The 26,702-nt window shown below is 44.8% G+C and overlaps 1 protein-coding gene across 1 annotated transcript; it reads right to left on the bottom strand.

Moving 5' to 3' along the window:
• Positions 1–23,280: 23,280 nt before the first annotated feature.
• Positions 23,281–26,466, bottom strand: LOC123425395 (protein SPIRAL1-like 1). The gene is made up of 3 exons (XM_045109090.1): positions 26,359–26,466; positions 24,073–24,305; positions 23,281–23,581 (listed from the first exon to the last, which is right to left on the bottom strand). Exons 2-3 carry the CDS (start codon positions 24,298–24,300, stop codon positions 23,507–23,509), a joined length of 303 nt encoding a protein of 100 aa, XP_044965025.1. The 5' UTR covers positions 24,301–24,305; positions 26,359–26,466; the 3' UTR covers positions 23,281–23,506.
• Between the last annotated feature and the right edge of the window lie 236 nt (positions 26,467–26,702).

Raw genomic sequence — 26,702 nt, 5'->3', positions numbered from 1 at the left:
GGTACACAACTTCCTTCAACCAGAATTCACATTTGGAAAACTTAGCATAGAACTTATGCTCTCTTAGCATATCAAGCACCAGCCGGAGATGTTCTTCATGCTCCTCCTTAGTTTTAGAAAAGACTAGAATGTCATCAAGATACAGCAAGACAAATTCATTCATGAATGGGGAGAAGATATAATTCATCATCCTAGAGAAGGTCGGAGGAGCATTGGCGAGACCAAAAGACATCAATGTGTACTCATAAGAGCCAAAGCTTGTCCTGAAAGCATTCTTGGGAATGTCTTCTTCGCGAATGCGGATCCGATGATATCCCATCCAAAGATCAAGCTTAGCGAAAATCTTGGCCCCTTCCAATTGCTCGAACAATTCATTGATGTTGGGAAGTGGATAATTGTTTCAGATTGTCTTCTTACTCAATGGATGGTAATCGACATAGAGTCGGTCTGTGCCATCCTTCTTCTTGACAAACAGAACACCACAACCCCAAGGAGATGAACTTGGTCTGACCAGACCCAGACGCTCTTGCTCATCAAGCTCCTTCTTCAGCTCTTTCACCTCTTCTGGACCCAATTTATACGGACGCTTGCAGGCTAGTTCGGTTTCAGGTTCAAGCTCAATTACGAACTCCATTGCCCGGTGCGGAGGCATTCCTGGCAGTTCTTCTGGAAAGACATCTTCATACTCACAAACCACTAGAACTTGAGAAATTGGAGAGATCTCACCGTTCTCATTCAGGGAAAGCAGACGGATCGTGTCATCGCGAGCAGCGAAAATGATCACGTCCTCCGAAGGATGAGTTAGCTTGACTTCTTTTGCTTCACAATCAATATACGCCTTGTTCATCGCCAGCCAATCCATCCCAAGGATCAAATCAATATCAGACTTGCCAAGGACAATTGGAGAAGCCAGAAAGGAATAGTCGCCCATCTAGACAGAGAAATCCCGAACCACCAAATTGCAACTAAGACGTTTGCCCGGAGACACAACTTGCAACGCCTTTGGTAAAAACTCGGTTCCAAAATTATTTCCAGATGCAAAGGGAAATGACATAAAAGTATGCGATGCGCCTGAGTCAAATAAAACCTTTGCAGGAATATCATTAACCAAGAGAATACCCATGATCATGTCTGAGGAGTTTTCTGCTTTAGCTGCATTCACCATATTGACCCTTGCAGACTTGGGTTTAACTTCACCATAGCATTGCCTGGAGGCTCCACTGGAGGAGGAGGCGGAAGACACTGCTGAGTGGTGCACTTGTTAGAGTAATGACCCTTCTTCTTACACTTGTGACAAGTCACCTGTGACAGCGGACGGAATTGCACTTGAGGATTCCCTTGCTTCTGTTGCTGCTGAAATCTATGCTGGAAAGTTGGGTTGGGTGGGTGGGAAGAACCACGACCATTAGACTGCTTAAACTGCTGAATCTGCCGAGGAGGAGGAGACACCTAATATTTCTGTTGCTTCCGAACCACCTAAGTTGAGGACGAGGAACTGGAATCTCTTGAACGCTTCCTTGAGTTCTCCACTTTGAGCAAAGCCGCCTCAGCCCTGAGAACCAAATTGTAGAACTGGTCGAACTCAAGAGGCTCGTGCAAGGCAAGGGCCAGCTGCAAGTCTTCCTTCAGACCACCTCTGAACTGATAAATCTTGCTCTTTTGATCTCGGATGTCCTGTTTAGCATAACGAGCCAGCTCCTGGAACTCCACATTGTACTTGTACACAGACGAACCTCCTTGCTTCAAGCGCCTGAATTTCTCATGCATCTCTTCCATGAAACTTGTTCGAATATAGTGAGCCCTGAAATCCCTGTAAAAATCATCCCAGCTGATCATTTTGTCACCTGTGGAATCCTTCAATTGTTGCCACCACTCTGCTGCCTGAACCTTGAGCTGAAAAGTTGCAAACTTGATGAAGTCCTCTGGTCGCACATTACTGCACTCGAAGTGCTTGTTCATGTCACGAATCCAGTCATCTGCATCGAATGGCTGGTCACAGGAAGTGAAGGACTTCGGCTGGTTCACCAGGAATTTATTCAGAGTTGCAAACTGTTGTCCACCATTGTTGAAATTGTCGTGCTGCTGTTGGTTCCTCTCTTGCAACAACTGAAGCAACATCTGAGTGTTTGCATTGGTTGCCGCCATCACAGCTTGCCATGCCTCTGGAGGAGGAGGCGGTGGCAGAGGGGTGGTGGAGGGTCAGCACTCTCACGATCCGGATTCTGGCGAGTTGGTAGAGCCATCTTGGAGATGGACAACAACGTTCGACGAGAGATGAAAATTCAAAGATTAAGATGATTCAACGGACAGAAATATGTGAACAAGAATACTTAGCAATTGCACTCGAATTATAATTAGTAAGAACGCTTCCTCAAAATAACTATAGACAACATCTGATTCAAAGCCACTTGTAAATCAAGTATGAGCTAGGATTGCTCGGAACAAATGTACGACCGAGATTCCATCTGATATTTTCGTGGATAGGATCGCACGGGCACTATACTATAGTAGTCATCATGTACAAGGCAGTGCACAAGACATATGAAGCGTCCCCTAGTCGTAGCAAACTACAAGGACTCTTTAAGACACAATGAGAACCGTTGTAAGACAACCGTGAACAAATGAATCCACTAAATGTTGAACCCCAACCTCACATCATGCATCTGATGAATGATTGTCCTATAAGTAACTACTTGAATTCCCACCGAAGAACTCCTAAATTTCTGCTCATGCAATCTGGTCCACGAATACAAGGAGTAATATATTAGTCAACTCCTATACTAACCCGTCTAGTGTATCACATCCGTCAACACATAACCAGATATCTCGGAAACCCATCTATCTCACGTCCTCGTAATCACAACGATACCAAGTATGGCAGTACCCCCGAACTCTCTGCACCAGTACTGGGGATGTCGAGGTTATCTCGCCACCACTAGTATTGAAGCAATTTCGAACATCCTCCGTCCTAAGATACTAAGAAATCTGAATGATAATGATGTGCTCAAGAATCTCCTGGAGCTCAACTCCCCGGAATAAAATCAACACAACAGGAGGCACCAAGACAGAACTTCGTCACATCGGTATCATATAGACTCCAAAATATCTGCGTGATCCCAAAAAAAATTGAGCGAGCGGAGGAGTAGAATTAAAATTTCCTAAGTCATAAACCTCACCAGAGCATAGAAGACGAGAAAAAAGAAACCTACTCTCTGATATAACTAAGACTCAAAATAGTTTTTGCTAGACTCGACTCGGCCAAGTTCGATCAATCAAAGGCTCCTATGGTTGTAAGGTCGTGATTACCAGCTTGTAACTACTAAGATGCAGCACTTTCCTTATTTGGGGGCGAGGCCTCAAAAGGGGAAAGAGTCTCATCTAAGTGTATCGCAAGCAGGTTAACATTGCCATTACATAAATAGAGAGATGAGTATAAGATTCTACTTACACTCGCCACATGCTAGATTACAATCCACACAAGCATTCATCATTCATACATAAGACAGGGTCCAACTACAGACAAGATAAACAGCAAAATAAAGCTATACCGCCTTGCTAGGCCCATGAACATGACCAAGTGCCTCTAACCCTCGGGATACGTCACATAAAGCCTGCCACTGGCCTTGTCGAACTCCCACCTCAACTGAGTATCATCGGGAATGTCTGCATCTGGAGTACCTGTACCTATGGGTGTTTGTAGTAAACTGTGAGCCACGAGGACTCAACAATATCATGACCTTGGTATCGACTCTAACTAAGTTAATAGGTGAGGTAGGCTTAAGTGTTTGAGTTAGCGGCATCCTAAGCATATATGGTGGCCAACTTATGAAGATCAGAAATGAGTTATGGTGGTCTACGTAAGACAGTCGAAGACTATAATGATCACTAATTGATCCTGAACACCTACTTACGTCATTCATAACCCCATCGTGTTCTCGATCAGAGAAGGAGCTCTGAAAGAAACAGTCATGGTTACGCACATAGTTGGCAAGTTTTATTTAAGTTACTTTAAGTTATCTAGAATCGGATGTTAACAAAATATCCAAGTTTGCCACATAACCGCAGGTACGGCTTTCCGAAAGATTTAACCCTGGAGGGGTGTGATACGTCTCAAACGTATCTACAATTTTTTATGGTTTCATGCTGTTATCTTGTCATCTTTGGATGTTTCATGTACCTTTTATATCTTTTTTGGGACTAACTTATTGATTCAGTGTCAAGTGCCAGTTCCTGTTTTTTCTGTGTTTTTGGCTCTTTTCAGATCTAATTTTGGAACGGAGTCCAAACGGAATAAAATCCCCGAAATGATTTTTTCCCAAACGAAAGAAGATCATGGGGCCTGTGGGCCAAGCGAGGAGGGCTCCTGGGAGCCCACAAGCCCCCACTCCGCCACCAGGGGGAGGTGGCGGTGGCAGGGCTTGTGGCCTCCCTGGCCGCCCCCTGACCTAGATCTTTGGCCTATATATTCCCTAAAATACAGCAAAAAATCAGGGGAGCCTCGAAAATACTTTTCCGCCGCCGCAAGCTTCCGTTTCCGCGAGATATCATCTGGAGACCCTTCCCGGTGCCCTGCCGGAGGGGACTTTGGAGTTGGAGGGCTTCTTCATCATCATCATCGCCCCTCCAATGACTCGTGACTAGTTCACTTCAGACCTACGGGTCCGTAGTTAGTAGCTAGATGGCTTCTTCTCTCTCTTGGATCTTCAATACAAAGTTCTCCATGATCTTCATGGAGATCTATCCGATGTAATCTTCTTTGGCGGTGTGTTTGTCGAGATCCGATGAATTGTCGATTCGTGATCAGATTATCTATGATATATATTTGAGTCTTTGCTGATTTCTTATATGCATGATTTGATATCATTGTAAGTCTCTCCGAGTCATGGATTTTGTTTGGCCAACTAGATCTATGATTCTTGCAATGGGAGAAGTGCTTGGTTTTGGGTTCTACCATGTGGTGACCTTTCCCAGTGACAATAGGGGCAGCAAGGCACACATTAAGTAGTTTCCATCAAGGGTAACAAGATGGGCTCTCTCGTTGATATGAGATTGTCCATCTACATCATGTCATCTTGCTTAAGGCGTTACTCTATTCTTTTGGACTTAATACACTATATGCATGCTGGATAGCGGTCGACGTGTCGAGTAATAGTAGTAGATGTAGACAGTATCGGTTTACTTGTTTTGGACATGATACCTATAGATATAATCATTGCCATAGATATCGTCACAACTTTGTGCGGTTCTATCAATTGCTCGACAGTAATTTGTTCACCCACCGTCTACTTGCTTTCATGAGAGAAGCCACTAGTAAACACTACGGCCCGGGGGTCTATTGACATCCATCGTTTACACCTCCGCTTTTACTTTGCTTTGTTACTTTGTTGCTTTCAATTCTCACTTGGCGAACAATCTATAAGGGATTGGCAACCCCTTCATAGCGTTGGGAGCAGGTTTTTGTGTTTGTGTAGGATCTTGTGATACTCCTCCACTAGATTGATACCTTGGTTCTCAAACTGAGGGAAATACTTACCACCGTTGTGCTACATCACCCTTTCCGCTTCGAGGGAACACCAACGCAAGGCTCCAAGGCCACGGGGCCAAGGTCATGACATCTTGCATGTGATTTCTTTAGAGTGGAACTGTACCTGATCTTCGTGCACGAACTCACCGGAATCCTCGAACTCGTTTTCGGCCCTAGTAGCCACCCAAGAGGAAACAAAAAACTAATATACCCCAGCAAATGATGATGCAACAGACAAAATGATGCATGCATGCACAACCTCTAATCATGCACATAAACCACCCTGCACACATAAACAAGTGCCACCTCATCACAAGGTGACTTTTCTACAGGAATGCTCAAAACTGAATTCGAGTACCACCATTGGATTCCTTGGGATTTTCTACCCCAAATCCATATATCATACTGCCATGTTTGCATGCAGAAAAATGCCAAACAAGTGCCACCTCATCGAAAGGTGACTTTTCTACAGGAATGCTCAAAACTGAATTCGAGTACCACCATTGGATTCCTTGGGATTTTCTACCCCAAATCCATATATCATACTGCCATGTTTGCATGCAGAAAAACGCCACACTCAGCAAAAGAAAGATTGCACAGAATCAAACTACACTATAGTCAAGAATAGGAGATGTTCTTGAACCTGCCAAATTTGGCATCTGCCAGAATAGGAAAATTCCATTTAGGAATTATTCCAAAGAGGAAACAAACAACTCGTTTCCGGCCCTAGTAGCCACCCAAGAGGAAACAAACAACTAATATACCCCAGCAAATGATGATGCAACAGACAAAATGATGCATGCATGCACAACCTCTAATCATGCACATAAACCACCCTGCACACATAAACAAGTGCCACCTCATCACAAGGTGACTTTTCTACAGGAATGCTCAAAACTGAATTCGAGTACCACCATTGGATTCCTTGGGATTTTCTACCCCAAATTCATATATCATACTGCCATGTTTGCATGCAGAAAAACGCCACACTCCGCAAAAGAAAGATTGCACAGAATCAAACTACACTATAGTCAAGAATAGGAGATGTTCTTGAACTTGCCAAATTTGGCATCTGCCAGAATAGGAAAATTCCATTTAGGAATTATTCCAAAGATGGAATTGATCACATCAACAAAAACAAAATAAAGGAAAATAAAAAATATCAACTAACCTAACAAACAGGGCCAACTGGTCATAGATACCAGGGTCCTTAGTGCATGACATGTGGGTCCTCGGCCCACTTGTCAGTGGCCCTACACTCACAGCAAAACTGGAAATAAAAGGGGACTTGGTGGGGGTCGAACCCACCACCTCTCCCACACACACAAACACACCTCTACCACTAAGCTGAGCCAGATTAATTGCATTATAGGGGGAAAATGCCCTAAGTGCTAATTGTACTGCAACCCCACAAAATGCACAAATAAAAAGGGGGCAGTGCCAGGGTTCGAACCCACGAGGTGCTAAGTCGCCGCGGTGCTGTTGCCACTGCGCTAGCGATTGCTAACTGCCCCAAACATAAAAGTAGGAAGATTGATCCTTCCCTGCTCGCACTAACATCACCGAAATATAGCGAAACAAAAAGGGGGAAGAGCTGTGTCCCGAACCCGTGACCTCAGGGTCGCACGCGCTACGGTTAACCAGTAGGGTAGGTGAGTAGATTTGATCCAAGGGGGATCTCACCCAAGACAAGATGCAAAAGGAGGCGCCCTCTATGTTTTACACAGAGGCGCCAGCGACAATGCGGCTTGCCAGTGCACGCTCGCATTCACGCACCTGCACTACGCGGGGGACGCTACGCGCTTGAAAACAACTGTTATGGCTGCCACTAAACTAACGCAAAGCCTTGCTGTAGCTGCTACTGCTGCTTGCTCTGCATGGCTGCTTCTACTTGACAGCAGCGAAGAAGGAACGACGGCGACGGCAGTCTGCAGGAACGAGAAGGGAAGCAGAGCGATACGGCTGCTCACCTATGGTTCAGCGAAGAAACCCACGCGAGAAAGGAAGGGCTCGACGTCGAGGTGTTGTAGAAGAAGGTTCGTCAGAGAGGAAGAAGAGACACTCATCATCGGGCGTCGTGGCGTCGACCTTGACGTCCGGTTACCGCGGGTATGGAACCCCACGGTCCTCCGCGAGCTCCTGATCCATACGGGGAACAAGACAACCTTCGATCTGCTGCTGTTGACAAGCTCACCAGGAGCTTCTCATGGCGACGGCGGTATCATGTGGTTCACCCGACGGCGCGAGGAGGACAGGGAGGAGGAACCCTAGACCAGAGGAGGAGCCCTAGTGTCCGTCTGATGGAGGATCGGGGTTGATCTGGTGGTGGAGCTCTGTTCGTATAGGCATGGCGACATCCAGGAGTAAAAAGGGGGTCGCTGGCTGGGCCTGGGCCGAACTAACGCTGATGGGCCTCTTCTCTCTCTCTCTCTCTCTCTCTCTCTGGTTTAAAGGAAAATCCCTTTGCAAATAAGAAATACTCATGTTTTGAAATAGACCCAGAGGCTAAAAGAAAAGGAGAAAACAAAAGTAAAAAGTATATTTGGGCTTGTAATCTCATGCTCCAATTGATAAAAATAAATTGGCCATTAAGAAGAATAAAAAGAAAATACCTTTTATTTTAAAATGAGGCTCTATTTTGAATAGAATCAAAAGAGAAAATAAAATAAAACCAGAGGGGTTGCCTCCACATTTAATAAGAAGATTTTTAGGGAAACATGAACATTTTTATTGGGGCAAAACTGAAACTTCTAAATCTGCCACAAAATAAAATAGAGAGGAGAGAAGGGGTTTTATCCTATGGTGCAACTTGTGGGTTTTAAATGCACTTAACGCACGCACACCTCAACAAACACCAAGCACATCCTCTAACACTTGCACATCACATCAAGGAGTTGACCCATACCAACACAAACAAAAACAAGAGGAAAATGCAGTGCATGAAGGCATGATGCACATGAAATGATGACACAATGATGGGCTCACACCACATATAATTACCATATCAAGGTTGCCATACAAGGAAGAATTACAAGGGGGGGAATTGCATTAGGGTTGTCACACTCCATCACCACTAAAGCATATCACCTACGCAGACAAAGGAAAGAGCAAGGTATTTAGTCTTAGTAAGGTGGCTATATCCAAGGACCGACACCTGGACAAAGTCATGCTTGTCAAATCCCTTGGGTTTAACCTCATGTCTATCTCGATGCTTTTTTATCTTGATATCATTGTCATCTTTGGAAAATATCGTTGCATAGTCATCATGGAATCTGACAAATCCAAAGTCTTCGAAGGCTTTAGAAGAGGAGACTTGTACATTGTTGATTTCTCTACAGGTCCACAACCGGCCATGTGTCTGCTTGCAAAAGCCTTAGAGGGATAGCTATGGCATCGACGACTTGGTCATGCACGCATGAGGAATCTGCACACTCTTGCAAATAAGAAGCATGTCATAGGCATCAAGGGTGTCAAATTCCTAAAGGATCATCCGTGTGGGGCTTGTGAGTTGGAAAGATGACCAGATCCAAGCACCCCTCGAAGACTATCATGACCACCACTCGTCCTTTTGAATTGCTTCACATGTACCTCTTTGTACCTACTCATTATGCTACTCTAAACAATCCAGCATCTCTATATGGCTTTATCATTGTTAATTACTATTCACATTACACTTGGGTGCATATTATTTATTGCAAAACTGAAGTGCAGGAAGTCTTCAAACGATTTTCCTCAAGGGCCTTGATGAACTTCGGTGTCAAGATCAAGAACATCAGGAGTGACAATGGGATAGAGTTCAAGAACACTAGTCTTGATGACTATCTTGATGAACTTGGTATTACTCATGAGTTGTATGCCCCTTATACTCCTCAACAGAATGGCGTTGTGGAGCCCAAGATAATGACTCTTTTTAAGATGGCTCACACTATGCTTGAAGAATATCAGACTCCTCGTCGCTTCTAGCCTGAGGCAGTCAACACTGCCCGCCAAATCATCAACAGGGTATATCTTCACTAATTCCTCAAGAAGACCTCATATGAACTCCTCACAGACAAGAAACCAATGTAAGTTATTTCGAAGTCTTCGGTGCAAGATGTTGGATTAGAGATCCTCACCAGAGTTTTAAATTTGTACCGGAAGCACATGAGGTATTTATGCTTGGTTATGAAAAGGACTCGTATACCTACAATGTCTTCAACAACTACCACAACAAAGTAGTTAAAATTGTACTTGTGTGGTTCGATGAAACTAATGGCTCACAAAGAGAGCCCTTGCCTCCTGTGCTAGATGAAATGTCTCCTGAGGAATCCATTAGGTTCAAGGCTACTGAAGATATCATCCCCGCTGAAGAACCTCTGTGTGTTGAAGAAGTCATCCCAAACAACAAATAAATTCGGGCTGGTGCACCTGAGGAAATTGCTCCTGATCAAATTCCTCAACCCGAGCAAAGTCTTCAACATGCGCATCCAAGGGTTGCAAATGAAGTGCAAATTGACAAAATCCTCGGTGGCATCAATGCACTAGGTCCCCTCACTCTTTCAAAAGCTTCGCATTAATTAACTGTTGTGGTCACTCTTCCTTTTTGTATATCACAAAACCCTCAAAAGTTGATGAAGCCTTCATGGAGCCTGAGTGGTTCAAGCAACGCAAGAAGAACTTCATCAATTCAAGCTTAACAATGTCTGGGAACTTTTCAAGCGGCTTGATCCTTGCAAGCAGCACAATATCATTGGTACCAAGTGGATCTACCAAAACAAGCAAGACGAAGATGGTCAGGTAGTGAGGAACAAGGCACAACTTGTAGCACAAGGCTACACACAGGTTGAAGGAATTGACTTTGATGAAACTTTTGCACGTGTTGCTAGACTTGAAGCTATTCATATATTGCTTGCTTATGTTAATCATCACAATATTACCTTATATCAAATGGATGTGAAAAGTGCATTCCTCAATGGTAAGCTTGAGGAATAAGTATATCTTGCTCAGCCCCTGGGTTTTGAAGATCCAAAGCATCCTAACAAAGTCTTTAGACTCAACAAGGCTTTCTACGCCTCAAGCAAGCCCCTTGGGCGTGGTATGACACATTGAACGAATTCCTCATGAAGAAAGGCTTCAAGCCCGGTTCACTTGATCCAACTTTTTCACAAAATCCTATGATGATGAACAATTTGTGTGCCAATTATATGTAGACGATATTATCTTTGGTTGTATTGGCAAACATTATAGTGACGAATTTGCCTACATGATGGGTGAAGAATATCAAATGTCCATGATGGGAGAGTTGAAATTATTCCTAGGACTTCAAATTCATCAACAACGCAATCGCATCTTTATCTCTCAAGACAAATACCTCAAGGATGACCTGAAGAAATTTGGCATGCAAGACTGCAAAGGAGTCAAAATTCCAATGCCTACCAACAGCCACCTCTACACTGACCAAAATGGTAAAGATTTCGATCAGAAGGTATATCACTCCATGATTGGATCCTTATTGTACCTATGTGCATCTAGGCTAGATATTATGCTTAGTGTTTGCATGTGTGCTCGCTCCAAGCAACACCAAAGGAATCACAACAGAAGGATGTGAAGCATATTCTTCGATATTTAGCTCACACACCAATGCTTGGATTATGGTGCCCCAAGGGCTCAAATCTTCATCTCTTTTGATATTATGACTCACACTATGTCGGTTACTGTGTGGTTCACAAGTCAACATCACGCACCTGCCATTTCCTTGGACGATCCTTAGTATGTTGGTCCTTGAAGAATCAGAACTCCATGTCACTTTCCATTGCTGAAGGTGAGTATATTGTTGTTGGTTCGTGTTGTGCTCGATTGTTGTGGATGAAGCAAACCCTCAAGGACTACGGCATCAATTTGAAGAATGTGCCACTCTACTGTGACAATGAGAGTGCAATCAAGACTACTAACAATCCAGTGCAACACTCGAAGACCAAGCACATCCAGATTCGTCATCATTTTATTCATGATCATGTACTCAAGGGCAACATCTTCCTCGACCATGTGAAGACTGAAGAACAACTCGTAGATATCTTAACTAAGCCCCTGGATGAAACGAGATTTTGCAAGTTGCGGTGTGAGCTAAATATCTTAGAATCTTCGAATGTTCTCTCAAAGGACACACATCCTAACACTTATACAAAATTGATGACTTAGATGTGCAACACATAAAGTAACGTTTTTTCTTTAGTAAATGAAGAATAACCCGCTAAATGTGAATAAATTAATGAAGAACTTGATTCTCATGACCCTACGACAATTGTACGCAGTGTCTCAAATCGTCATTCTTATACGGCGGGTTACGCTACCAACTAATGTTGAAATTCTTCAAAGTTGAGATTTTTGCAAATTCTTAAAATTCTTCGCACCTATACTCTGTTCATAGGTTCAAAATGTCTGCTGACGAATCTCTAGGTTCTCATCAATTTAACTCATTTGCAGTATTTCTTGAAGAAAATTTGCACACTCCTTAGTGTCCTCAAAAGTTCAAATTCCTCAAGTGAAGAAAATGAATGAAGGGAAGAAACAGTGGAAAGGGGGAAAGAAGCATGAGACCAACACAGCTTTTGAAATCCCCAAATAAATTTATGATACATATTGCACGCGAGATGAAGAGATATATGGGAAGGAAACAAAGGAAAAGCGCAAGACGCGCATACAGAAAATCGAAAGGAGATGGGTCACAGAGTGGAGGGAGTACACATATTTGACTCCCAAGTACATGAAGAAATTCGCATTAAAACCTCCAAGCCCAGGACCTCCTCTTGCTGATGGAAAAGTCGCTGATCCCACTAGCCTTGTCACTGATGAGAAATTTTCTGTCGAATGGGCTAAGCATCACGCAAAATGTAGAAGACTGCAAAAGATGTCGTGAGGAGATTTAATTTGGAGACTATTGCTGCAGCTGCTGCTGCCACCTCCTCTGCTGCTAAAGCTTCTCGCACAGAAACATCTTCGAAGCGCGCTTTCATGAAGAAATCATCTATGAATACAAAAGTCTTCAACTTCACATTCCTCACAGAAAATTCCTCAACCACCTCCAACTATGGTTGCAATGTCCTCAGCAACCCCCATAAAGTACTCAATGCAAGTGCAACTGGAAACAAGTCAGCATACAATGGGAACTGCAATTCCCTCAGGACCTCTATTTCTAGCTCTACACACACTTCTTCAAGTGCAACCATGAAGAAAAAGATGACCATTGGGCGAGGAAAAAGACCAAGCCCTAACAAGGTGGTCTTCAACATTCCCTCTGGATCTTAGGAAGAAGAGGATGATGAAGAAGAATTAGCTCAGATCATCAGAAACAAACAAGAGAGGGTTGCTCAAGCTAAAGGCACAAATATTCCTCTCATCCTGGATCCCAAGGTGGTGTTAGACTTCATCGACCTATGGTATCAAAATCCATAGACTCCGATTGGCATTTGCATCTTCCACCTCACCCAAGCCATGTGTTAGCTGCATTAATTGCTGAAGAAAAATGGAGAGTTGAGAAGGCCAAGAGGGCCAGAAAGGAACAAACTCGAAAGGAGAGGTTTCTTAAGAACAATATCCTCTCCTTGACCCCTGGCCAGCTTGTTTCCACCCAGACTGAGATCAAAAACCCAAGTGAAGAATACAGTCTCTATCATGCGGACTGGAGACGTGCAAAGGTTAAATTCGTGAATGTGGTGACCAAAGCCATCACGGATCACAACACCAGGGTTACAGCTCCAACGCAACAACAAATTCCTTAGGCTAGCTCCTCCACACACACCCGCCTGAATGAACTGTGAGGGCTGAAGAAATTCAAGCGCGTGAAGATTTTGCACCTGAAGAACCTGTCAGACGAGCTCGAGAAACTGCTGCGCCTCATGAAAATGCTCCTACCAGGACGACTGCATCAGCCATGCTTGAAGAATTTTCTCCAACAACAAAATCTTCAAGAATGAATAAATTGACACTTCCTTAGGCATCAGAAGTGAAGAAAACATAGGGTGTTGAAAAGGAAGCCGCTAAGACGAGGAAGACGCCAACAAGACAAGATTCCTCACAAACCAAACGCTTGAGGACTTTATCAAGCTCATCAAGTGCACATATTGACGCTACTACAATCAGCACGGTACCCTCTTACGAGATGGTGCCATTTGGCGTCGAACATGTCATCCCAAAAGGGGATGACGAAATTGAAGACAATCGGTCTGCTGCTTCCACAGAGTAGATTGATGAAGAAATTGAAGTGGAACCAAATACTTCAATTCCTCAAGCAACATCACCTCTGCCTCAGCAAAGAAGAGAGGCGGGCATTGAAGAAATGGATGAAGACGTGGACATTGGGTGCCAAACACCAGTTATCAACGATGATTATTAGGAAGAAGCTCATCCCAACTCACCGCTGGCCACTCCACTTCCTCAAAATCCTCAGCCCCCTACTATCACTGAATAAATTCATACTGGGTCTGAGGACAAACACACTCCGATGAAATCTATCCCGGAGGAAGAAGTCGCTGCATCAGCTGAAGAAACTGTGAATCAAACCGCCGCTGACGATATTGCTGCACCGATCATTGATGAATCTGCAAAGCATGTTCCTCACACTGAAGAAATTATGGCTGAAGAAACTGCTCCTCAAGGTGAGGATACTGCTGATGAGCCTCATTTTCGAAATCCTCAGTCAGCACTAGTGGTGGCTCAAGTTGCTCAGACTGAGGAAGAGCTCCGAAGACTTGTGGGCAAATACAAGCCAAATCTTCAACCTAAGACTCTTCAACCCTTCAAAGGTACAAATAGACCCAAATTTCTCAAGGAGAATTTTTTTGATGAACATCATTTCTTCATTGGTGCAAATCCATATGACTCTGCGAGGGCGTAAGAGGTTTTGGACTGTCACTCAAATGAACTTCTATGGCGATGTGCTCTTTGGGGATAATAAGCTTTTTTACCATCAACAAATCCTCATGCAGACATGGGATTCATTCCCTGCTTCACGCCAATCCTCAATGTTCTTCATGATGTTGGCCTATTATCGTTCTACATGGATATATGCGACTAGAATGAAGAGTTAGTTCTTCAATTTTGTGCCACTTTGCATCTTTCTGGTGAAGCACAAGACATAAACATGTGGGTTCTTGACTGGATGACCGAAGACACACACTACACTGCTCCTGCAACGGAATTGCTTTGTGTGGTCCCAGATGCAATCCCCTCACAAGGAGCTAGACACATCTACGATGAACCCGAGCTGCCCAATGACGTGATGCAAGTGTTGATGAAGCCTTTGGATCCTAGCAAGCCACCAAGGACCACTTTCCTCGTCAAAGACCGTTGTATGTGTCAAGAACTATGTACCGCATCTTGACCAAAACCCTCAGCCCCATCAAGGGTCACAACTCTAAAGAAGAAGACGTGGTGGGAATCACGAAGAATTTGTTATTCAACATCATTCATGGGATTCTCATAAATCTTCATAATTTTTTCATGAGGACTTTGGCCAATATTGCTATGTCACCTTTTGAACTAAAGCCTTATGAGTCGTGGATCATGAAATTCATCACGGCCACATGCTCAATTCCTTACAAAGCTGATTTTTAGAATCACTTCGGCTATCTACCCCCACTTGAAGTCATCAAGAAATCCTTTGAGCTGATTGAAGGCAAGGGAAAAATGGTTATTGATGAAGGATCTCGTCCTCTTGATGGACAATTTCGCAAGGCAGCATCCTACTCAACCAATGATGACACATCATCACAAGACTATGTTGCAAAGGCCTCAGCTAAAATTCCTCGTGAGTCTGTCCCGCGCATGATGACTGGCTATGAGCTTCTGCTAAGTCTTCATCAAATGGTCGATCACAATCACCAGTGGGTAAAGTGTCGGTTTAGTGCCATTGTGAGTGATATTATTGTGACGCGTAATGTCGTGAGGAAGAATCACTACTATCTTCACGAAATATTCGATCGCACATGGGCCATTCTGTCACACCTCAAGACTCCTGAAGAACTCAAGGAGATGGAATTTCAGCAAGACTTTGATTGGTCGTGGTTGTCCAAGAATAAATTCAACAAGGTTCATGTTTATGTGTTGGTGACTAGTTCATTTTCTTCATCACGCTCAACTAATGAAGTTGAGGATCTTGACAACACTGGTGTCGGCCCTACAACGACAAACGACCCCGACAACGCTGGTGCTCCTCCTTCACCAACAAGTTCAAATTCTTCATGTGTGTTAGTCCTCAGTTTCGACCCTTTTTGTCACTTGGTGACAAAGGGGGAGAAATCTGAGTTAGTCTTCAAGTGGGTCTACCTTATGGGCTATATTTTTGTTAAGTTGCAACTCTCGTTCTTCTCAAGTGTTTGGTTGTATGAGTTGTAAACTTAAATCCGGTGGTGGTCTAACACTTTTGAACCATTTTCTTCGCATGCTTATTCTCATGTTGATTAATGCATGCATGATGAACTTCGTGAGACACCACTTTCCGTCATGCATTTAAATTTCCTCATGATATACGTTAAGTGCGTGCATGGATTACAAGATATAGGGGGATATCTCCATGATATAAACCTATAATGTGCATTTCTAGTCCAAAATAAATTCTTCAAATATGCACATCTTCAGGGGGAGTTTCTTTATATCTTGCAATCAAATTCCTCAAACGTTGTACTTATACTTCATATATTTATCCCCGTTAAAACTTAACCTATTTGTCATCAATCACCAAAAAAGGAGATTGTAAGTGCATCTAGTGCCCCTTAGTGATTTTGGTGTATTAAAGACTTATAGGTTAATAGACTTATGTGTTTGTGAGTGTACACGGGGTATATAAGTTGCCGAGGAGTTTGAGTTATTCAAAGAATATCTACCCCTAAATATGAATGTCTTCAACTGAAGAATTTAATAATTCCTCGAGGACTTTGAAAGCGAGGAAATCGGTGTGTCCTTGAAGATATTGATGTGAGGACGTTGAAGTGTGACGACTTTTGTTTTCATAGTTTTGTTTCCTTTCTTTTGAGTCATAGGAACACCTAGTATTAAAGGGGGTAGAGGTAAAACTAAGGAAAAGTTTCCAAGTGATGATCATCTCAAAGCCTACACATACTCAATCCTTTGAGTGAAGCCTTTGGAAATCTTTTACAGTTTAGGCCATGTTTGGAACCATAATAGATTATAATAATCTGGATTATGAAGATAGATTATATAATCTGGTTTATAAAAATAATCTAGATGGACATGTTTGGAAGTCAGATTATATAAACTGTAATCCAGATTTTACATTGCATAATGCCCTTTTTGCCCTCTGTTTTTTTAAAAAGAGGAGGGTGGCGGTGGTAGGAATGTAATTGTCTCCAACTTTATAAGGGTAATGGGTCATTAGCAATCCATAATCTGATTTTAGCTGGTATAGAGTAGATTATGAGTTTTTAATAATCTATCCATCTAGTTTTTATAATCTACACCATAAGCTGTCCTGTTTGGAGATAGAATAGATTATAAAAACTGGATTATATAATCTGGATGGTTCCAAACAGGGCCTTAGTCAATTTCTTCAGTGAGAGAGATAGAGATCTTCTGGTCTCTGAGAAAATTCCTCTAACTAAGGAGTTAGGTTTTTTCCACTGTGAATTACCAACATGTGAGGAATATGAGAGACATGAGGACTTTCACAGCTTGAAAGTTTCGACCGCTGTTGTGCCGCACGCCAGTTCTCCCCAAACCTTATCCACATAACGGTCATACATTGGGGCATTTATGTCAAATCATGTTGGGATTGCTCCCACGCTATAAATAGTCACCCCCATAACCACTAGCTGGTTGGCTCCTCCGCGAGAGAAACCGACACTTGTCATTTGAGAGCAACCCATTCCACGAAGACTTTGAGAGAAAATCATTAGTGAGGAAAAAACCCAAACACCCAAACCAAAAACCAAAAACCCAATGTGATTGAGCAACACTGAAGAGATTGTTCCTGTGTGGAACCGACGCTTGTTACCTTTGACGACTTTGCATCTTCCAGATGGTTAGGCGATACTGGTCTAGAGCATCCAACAGTAAATTGTGGATTTTCAGTTGACCGATTTTGTGAGGATTTGGAAGTCTGCCCTGAAGACTTACCACGAGTGTTGGGCGAGGATTGTGTGTCCTTAGCTCAAGGATAATACAATAAGGACTTAGTATCCTGGGAATGTGTGTCCTTTGGTTTAAATACCAAGCCACTCCAAACCAGACGTACGACTATCACAACAGTTGGAATTAGGTCTTAAAATCATTGTCTTCACTGAGTACCTGGTTCTTTTTCCTCAACCCTTCTATTTCCTCATTTATGCGTTGATGAAATTGATCGTTACTATTTGAAGAATTTGTCCGAAGACTTTCACAATTTCCTCATCTCAAATTCTTCACTTCACCTACGCATCCTGATCACGCTACTCGCGCTAAGTGTCTCTTTCATTTCATCATGATGACTATGTTTCTGATGTGTTGCGCTTATGCCTGGGTACTTGTTCCGCTGCAAGCTGTTCGTGACTGAGTAATTTCCTCACTAGCAAATTCCTCAGTGACGAATTTATAAAAAACACTTATTCAACCCCCCTCTCCTCTAGTTGATATAATGCACTTTCACTACACCTCCCACAGATTGATAAACCTTAGGTCATCCACTTGAGGGAAATTGGTTGTTGTCCTACAAAACTCTGCACTTGGATGCCCAACAACATCTACAAGAATAATGTTGTGTAGTAGACATCATGTCCCATGTTGGCGAGTCTGTCTCCCGTGTCCTACTCTTCCTCGCGGGAGAACGCACTTTCACTTCATCAGTCTTATCGTCGGTGCTCATGGAGAAGGTGGATGAGGGACGACATGGGCTTGGATGTCGGGCACCGCTAGGTTTAGGGGCGGGTCTTTTTTGTTCGAAATGTAATGAAATCTACCGTGTTTGTATGAAATATGTCATGCTTGCACGAAATATGGCCGTGTTTGCAAGAATTCCGTTCGATTGGTTCGAGTTGTTGTCTAAATGTATGCGGCTATGATTGATGTCGTCCTCCCGCATCCATGTCCTCGGACTGGTCCCCCCCATCCACGAACGGATGTGGGAGAAAATGTGTTGTTGGAGATGCCCTTAGCTACGGTGTTGCTTCATTAGAGTTCTAGTTATATAGACAACCTAGCTTGAAGATTTGTATGGTTTCCACTAAAATTCTCAACAACAAGCTAGTGCCTATAATTTCTGTTATATTTCCCCTAAAGGAAAGCTACCTACAAAAAATCTCCCACATGTTTTCCTTCCAAGAAAGTGTCTTAGGGCATTTTCATCCCAGACCATCAAACCATCCACATCAATTTGGATCATGTGGTCCAGACATGTTTTATCATCCAACGCGGGTCAGCATTGGTCCGTCGACCGATCCGGATGCACTTTTTCCTTTAAATCGGAGACAAAAGGGTGGGGTCGGGCTTTGCGGACGTTCGAACTGCTGCTAGCCTGCGTCTGACTAACCTGGACCACCCAAAACCCCTCCCACGTCGTGTGCTTTCTCACATGAAGCACCTGCCCGCATTCACGCCGCTTTAGAGTGCCTACTCCGCATTGATGTGGGGGCAGAGAGGATGTGACCTCTTGCACGCGCCGGCACTAAAGCGGCTCGCCAGTCGAGGCCACCGCCCATGCCACGTCCCTCGTCTCCGCGCATGTTCAATGTTGGAGAGACGTTTACTGGACGGGACGGGACGCATATCTACCACAACCGTCCAATACCCGTATGTTCGTCTGTCGCCATTAAACAGGCTCGCCTGTCAACAAACCAACTCCAACACCTGCGCATTGATTACCCGGATGCTTGTCTTCACCGGCATCCACTATTTAAAGGTGGCCACACCCAGCTCATAGCACGTCATAAGTCATCCGCTTCACATCTTCCTCCCGCACCACATCCGCCATGACTGTGAGCTGAAACCCTTGCGGCCACCTAGCTCAACCGTCAGGCACTTGTGCCAGTTGGATCCAGGTCGGCATGCCGACCAGCTCCCTTGAGTTCTTCGACGACAACGCCACCACGATGTAGGCGCCCTCCGTCGACGACTCAACATTGGGCCTCGTGTTGGTCGTTGTCGGCTTGACCATGAAGAGGGCAGGGGCACTTCATTGCCGCCATGGCGGAGAAGCAACATGCGTCGGCGCCTATGTTGGTGTTTCGGCAGGGCTGGTGGAGGGCCAAATCTACAGCGAGCGCACGAGCGAGGAGGTCGTGGCGGCCATGGCCATGGCAAACCCCAAATTTGTCATCGAGAAGAAGGCGCTCTACAAGGCCACCCGTACTCAAGCCGCCACTTGCAACGCACAGCCGGGCACGGAGGCAGTGCTAGTTGCGCAGATGAGAACGCTGTCATCTGCGCGTCCTACGCCCCGTCAATCACTGTTTGGTCGCACGGGTGGGACAACAACTGTGTCGGCCCCTTCGTTTCCACCATGGACCTCACGTCCACCGACGACGGATAGGTTGCAGACTCCGCCGAGGAAGAGTAGGACATGGGAGGTCACAGTGACATGTATCCTATGTGGGTTGGTCCGTTTTCCATGTTCCACTCTTTCTTGCAGGCTACCGACCTTCATTTTACAAGTCTTGTCGACGCTGCTCATGGAGACGGTGGATGTAGGACAAGGTCGTCGGAAGGGAACAACAAGGACTTGGATGACGAACGTCGTTGTAGTCTAGGCTTAGCGTCCCCCCCCCCCCTCCTCTCTCTCTCTCTCTCAGTCCTAATGAGAATTTCTTAAAAGTAATGAATATAATCCAATTTGTATGAATATCATTCAATTTGCATGAAATTTGTTCAATTATTTTTAATCTATTTTAAAATCTATACATGTAGCATTGGATGGTCGGCTTCCATATTCGTGTGTACGGGCTGGTACCCGCTATCCGCGGACGAATGTGACGTCACGTTTGCGGGTAAGCGTGAAGATGCCCTTGCACACTTCTCTTCGATAAATGTAGCATGCAAGCATCTATAAAACTGAGCAAAAATATTGATATTTTATCAGGTTGCTTTTGTGAAATATGATGTTTTAATAAATGTCTTTCTGAAGTGTTGGTTATTCATTAGGAATGTCTATATCTGAAATAGACAAATCGTTTGATCGGTTTCTGTTTCTTTCCCCACGGTCGCTAACCTATTGTTAGCCTAAAAGGCATCGGGATATTATACAGAAAAGGTCGCTGAGCAATTGAGCATGGTGGCAGTTTTACCAGGCGCCATGGAACAAGCTCGCCACAAAACAGATTTGCATGTTTAGTTCATAAAAAATGTGAAAATCTATTCCTGAGCCCAGGCTCATCTATACATGTGCTAAATAAAAAAATCAAAACAAATACTAAAAAGATTCAAAATGAATAATTATTTTTAGATGATAGATAATTTAATGCATGAAGTCCGTTTCAGTTTTTGAATCATTTAAACATTGGAGCAGCTCTCGGTAAAAAGAGCAAATTCAGGATCTTAAAAAAAATACTGTTCATGCTTTATTTTGACCTTATTTGTTTTTTTTCCGAGAGCTCCTCGATGTCCAGATAATCTGAAAATTGGTGCAGATCTCACGCAACAACTTGTCTACCATGGTTGGAATTTTATGATTTTTTTAGTATTTATTTAAAAAAAATAACCGGATGCAGTTGAGTGTGGGCACCAAAACGCTCGACTCCGAAAAAATGATACTACACACAAATGGTGAAAGCCATGATACACAACTCACAGCTTCAACTGTTATCACATTAGCTAAATGCGAGTCGCGTGACTTTGATTGGGGGTCAACAGATTATGAGAGTTCGCCGAAGGGAGGCCGGAGGAAAGGAAGGAGCTCGCTGGCAGGCTGTCCCATCATCCATCTTAGGGAAGGGGTGGGGCCAAAAGAACGGCGGTGATGGGGGCAGCAGGACGGCGGTGGGGCAACTTGTTGGAGAAAAAAAAAGAGGAAAGGAATGAGCTTGCTAGCAGGCTGCCCATCATCCATTTTAGAGCATCTCCAGCCGTTCGGCCCCTAGGGATGTGAAATAGCGCGGTCTAGGGGCGCCCGGCGAAAAAAAATCGACGTGAGGGGTGCTTGGGTTCCTAGTCGGCACCCAAAAGGTCACCCCCAACTTTTCAAAAAGAACAAACTCAGGCCCAAATTCGGGCAAAACCGACTCAAATTCAAAGGAAATTCATAGTTTTTCATTGAAATTTATACAAAAGTGAAATAAAAACATAATTAAATTACGCCCCCGTCGCCCGCTGTTGCCGCACGACATCGTCGCCTTCGACATGCCGAAAAGCTTGTAGAAATTGGTGTGGCCACCGCCGTCGTCGTCCTGCGCTCCACCGTCGTCCTTGCTGCACCCCTACCCTGGGTCGCCGTGGCGAACGGGGTTGGAAGGCCCCGGCGCCTCCTCGTCGCTATCGTCAAAGATGACGATGACGCCCTCCTCGCGGCCGCGTCGCCGAGCGGCGATCTCCTCGAGGGCGCGGTGTTGGCGCTCCATCTCCTCCCTGACGTAGTCGTCCCGCGCCCATTTGAGGGCGGTCTCGTCGTCGGCGACCATGGCCACGTGCTCCTGCTTGACGAGGAGGAGTCCTAGCTCCGTCTTCGGCTTGACGAGGCGGGAGGAGGCGTCGGGCTCATTGATGGCGATGATGCCGCTGCGCGTGCGCCACCCCGGCAGTGTCTCCTGCGGCTCCGCCTTTACGGGGAAGAGCGCCGACGACCCGAAGGAGCGGGAGCGGGAGCCGGACGACGCCGTCTCCATCCACCTCGGAGTCCAGGAGCTACCGCGGTGGTGGGAGAAGGCGGGTGGCGGTGGGTACTCGTACCTAGCGAGTTGCCGCCCTCGATGTGCTTGAGGACGGCCTCCAATGTGCGGTCGGGGACGCCCCACCATTGGTGGCGTCCCTCGGAGTTGTGGCGGCCGCGAGGTTCGACCCCGTTGGTGACGGCGAGCTGGTCGGGTGCCGGCGTTCGTAGTACGTCGTCCACAGTGTGTTGTTGTCGGGGGTGTACTTCGGCAGGTTGCGCGATCTCTCCAACAGCGACGACCGGATGCGCGCGATCTCCGCCCATCGGTCAGAACCAGAGGGCGGCGATGGTACCAGGACTGCACCGTCGCCCGTGAATCAATGGAAGGTTAACCGACGGCGCGGCCTGTTGCATTGGTTTCTGCAGGAAACAAGGCTATAAGGACAACGACCGTGCGCGCCAGTCGGTGACTCGGCGGCTCTGAGAGTTTTTTCCGTGCCAAAAATGTTCCCACCAACCCCCCCCCCCAACCAATTTCGGCCTTAACCGGTGAAAAGGGGGCTCGGCTCCTGGGAACGCGACTGGACCGTTTTTTCCCGCCGACAAAAAAAAATTGGCAGAGGGGGAGGGGGGCACTGCTAGAGATGCTCTTGGGGAAGGGATGGGGTCAGCAGCGCAGGAAAAAAAAACCGGACACAGGCAGGGCTAGAGGGATGGCCAAGGGTTTGGCAAGACCGGCGGTGCGGGCAGGGTGGCAAGGCTGCGCCTCCCTGGAAGTGGTCACAGGAAGTTCGACCAGCTATCGCGTCAGTCTGGGGAAGAAGACCTGAGGAAGAAGAGCCATACGATCTTCATGAAACGGTTCAAAACAATAGTCAGGCGACTTACATGTAGCCACGCCCAAATGTTATCAATGATTCATCCAAACATAAGAGGGGCATGCTAAAACAACATAAAAGCAGGTTTGGGACAACAAGGGTGAGGCAAACAATGAATTAGGCACACCAACTTTTGAGATGAAAACGATTAGTTTGAAAGCGACAGGTTTTAGGCAAGCTGGCTTCCAAGCAGGAGGTCAGCCTGGACACAATGAACCATACAGACAGAGTACATCGACGCAGGTGGTAAACTGCTGAAACCAAACACTTTCCAGTTTTCACCACATGGATAACAGAGATACAGGCCGATTCATCGTTCATCAAGCAGCATCATTAACATCACTTTCCGCCAAACAAGTAGCCCAGGGACGAGCCACCGCCAGGGGCAGCATGAACCTTAGTTGAAGGACGGTCCTGCGAGGGTTTTAAAAACAGTGGTCAGCAGGTGAAACAGAAGGCACACACATTTATCAGCACGCATGCTAAACAAACACACACAAAAAACAGAGCCCCAAAATGACCATCTTTAGAAGACATGCCATGTACTTCAATACTTGAAAATCAAACATTCAAGTAGGCTGAATAAAAAGACGATTTAACTCATTTGCTTAGCTTACATCCCTGGGGGGAATGAACCGATATTTTCTTGGCTGTACTAATAACTGTAGTAATAAATAACACAAAGCAAGATGAATTCTTGGAGGGTTAACATGAACCGAAATAGAGAGTAGTTGTGAAAACTGCACTGGGCAGAAGATTCTTCTAGCAAAAAAATATTAATAATGGAGAGGCTAACGGTGATTAAACTTATGTCAATGGAAACTTTTGATATAATTCACCGATGAAATTTTAGAAGGATAACTAGCTGGATCAGATTGGGTTCATTACAAGGGCAAAACACATACCGTAAGGAAGTTGCCAGTGTTCTGGCCATCTGCACGGTAATAGTTGTTCGCCCGGCTACCTGGAATGCCAGCTGGAACCTGCTTGGCTACATCAGCAGGTGCTTGTGCTGGTTTCTCAGCAGGTGGGGCCTTCGCAGCTGGTGCTGCAGCAGGCTTTGCAGGCTCACCATCTCCAAACAGGTAACCCAGAGAACTTTGACCACCACCAGCACTCCCGCCACGACTCATCTTGACTGTAAGACAAATAGATAAAGTGCAACATATGAGTGAACAAGTTCAGCACGATTATATTTTGGAAAAGGCAAATGAAATCAACGGGGATAAAAGCTTCCAGAATATTTCAGACCACTAGTTACTACAAAAATGTTGGCTTAAAAGGAATGTTAAAATAAAACACATTGTGGTAATTTAGGAGCAGAGAAGACAGGAAAAGGCATTTATGCTGAACCAAGTCTTCAGACAAGAATACTTGGTAAGATAAGAAACAAGTGCTGCTTAGACTGAATGAAGTCAAACAGGGTCAGATATTATCACAACCCACAAGGCCTGCTGTCAATTAAAGCATATGATCTACACAGGTTAGGTAATATCAACTTCTGGGGGAAAAAAGAGATAAACTATGAACATAAGGAAATATAGTTTGATTATGGCCATGAGAGAATATCTAACAGTTACTTCTAATAAGAACTTGGAGCAAAGGGCAAAGGGCCTTGAGTATGCTGGCAGGAGATCTTGTTAAACATAATGGTGGGTACCCATCAATACAGGGAAATCAGGAAAATGAGGCCAATCCAGACTCTATCCAGGGTAACTAGTCAACATCAAACAGTAGACATCCACATTATTGTGTTTAGTGAAAACGTTTAGATCTCTGTTGGAGGACATGATACTTTTCTGAAGAGGAGATGATGAAATCTCAAAACCTTAGGCCAATTTTTTCAAACATCTAACCTACAACTACAATAGCTTATCACCAAAAAATCATACTTAAATAACTAATGAAACATGTTATTGATGTCAAGAGGAAATACTGTATTGTCAATAAAATCTTAGATGGTTAAACCAATAACAGCAACAAAGTTTTCAGCATCTTTGGATTGAGAAGATATAAATAACAGGGCAACAGGCCCCTCACTGCAAAGTGCTGTCTGGAAACATGGTGAAGAATTGAACTACACATTCATACAGACAAGCAAGTTAAAAGAAACTCAAGGTCAATCAAACAACATAAGATACTCAAAGATAAAATCTCACTTCAATTGATCCCAGGATTGATTTTTCCATTGGATAGCCCGCACAACTCTGCAATTTGGTGCCTTCCTAGACCAGATTGCACAGTACATGTTCAGCCTAGCACTACAGCCAGCACCCAAGCATGTAACAGGCAAAATCCATACAGTAGGTTCGGTTTCAATTAGCATAAAAACATATCATACCGATCCATTGCATATTTGTTGCCATCTAAGGACACTTAGATTGTTGGATGTAGTTAGCGTGATCAGCTCATTCCCAGTTTCAGTTAGTCAAGTTATCCCTTAGGTGCTACAAGAAGTGATGACAAGAGAGACTGCCTGCGATTCATCACTAGAATCAAACAGGACAGATAGGTTACCTACAGGCCTACACCATACACGAGTAGGAACAATCCTAAGTTCCTAGCATGGCACAACGACAACAAAACCATTTGAAATTCCGTTGTCTATATTCCAAAAGTTTCTCCTGATATCACCACACACCAGCACATCTCTTCTATGATTTGTTATAGAACTGCCATCATCCAACCTTCTCTACACAAAACAGATGAGCACCACAAGTCTAGTCGGGAGTTCCCCCACACCAGTGAATCTGAAACTGCAGTGACATTGCTACGATTACGAACCACATGCCCTAGAATCTTCAAATCTAGGTAAGGTGACCCTTCACGAAGAAACTGCCGCGAGCACGCAGACTCCTCGCACCCAATTCCCGAACTACAAAAGCCCGATCCCCACAAATCTATCATCGGCAAAAGTGAAATGGACGTCATTACAAACAAATCAACTGCCAACCAAGATGATTAAGCGCAATTCCTACATACACGCATCCTATATCGACGGATCCTGAGCCATGGGGACACAGAAGCACGCGATCCCCATCTCATTTCTGAGAGCCTGAGACCAGATCCAGAACCAAACATCTACCAGCTAAACAACGGCGAGGGAGATCCGCCGCTCAGATCGCCGGACCACGCGGCGGGAACCAAGAGGGCGGGATCTGGGAAGGAGGGGCGCGGAGGCGATCGGATACCTTAGATCGGGCGCCGACGAGGGGACGGGGGACGAGGACGAGACAGGAGGAGGCGCTCGGAGTGGTGGGAGTGGTGGTGAGGAAGCGCTTGCGTTGTTGGTTTCCTTTATAGAGTGGGTGGGACGTTTGCAGGGAGGGAGTGGATCTTTTGCAGTTTGGTGCTCGTGCAGATTCGTAATTCGGTGAAAGGACGCCCTTGGCTGTGAGAAAAGTTGGTGATTTGGTAAGATGTGATTTCTTTTTAAGTGGTTGCATGATTGGATGGTGTTAGTGAACAATCCAGGGAGTTGTCTAAATCAAATAGCTGGACAAACGTTTACATCCCTTCTATGACCGGCAACCAC

The sequence above is a fragment of the Hordeum vulgare genome, chromosome 2H (assembly GCF_904849725.1).
Source record: "Hordeum vulgare subsp. vulgare chromosome 2H, MorexV3_pseudomolecules_assembly, whole genome shotgun sequence".
Taxonomy (NCBI): domain Eukaryota; kingdom Viridiplantae; phylum Streptophyta; class Magnoliopsida; order Poales; family Poaceae; genus Hordeum; species Hordeum vulgare.
Note: the sequence above shows the minus strand (reverse complement) of the source record. Positions and strands in the feature narration are given on the sequence as shown.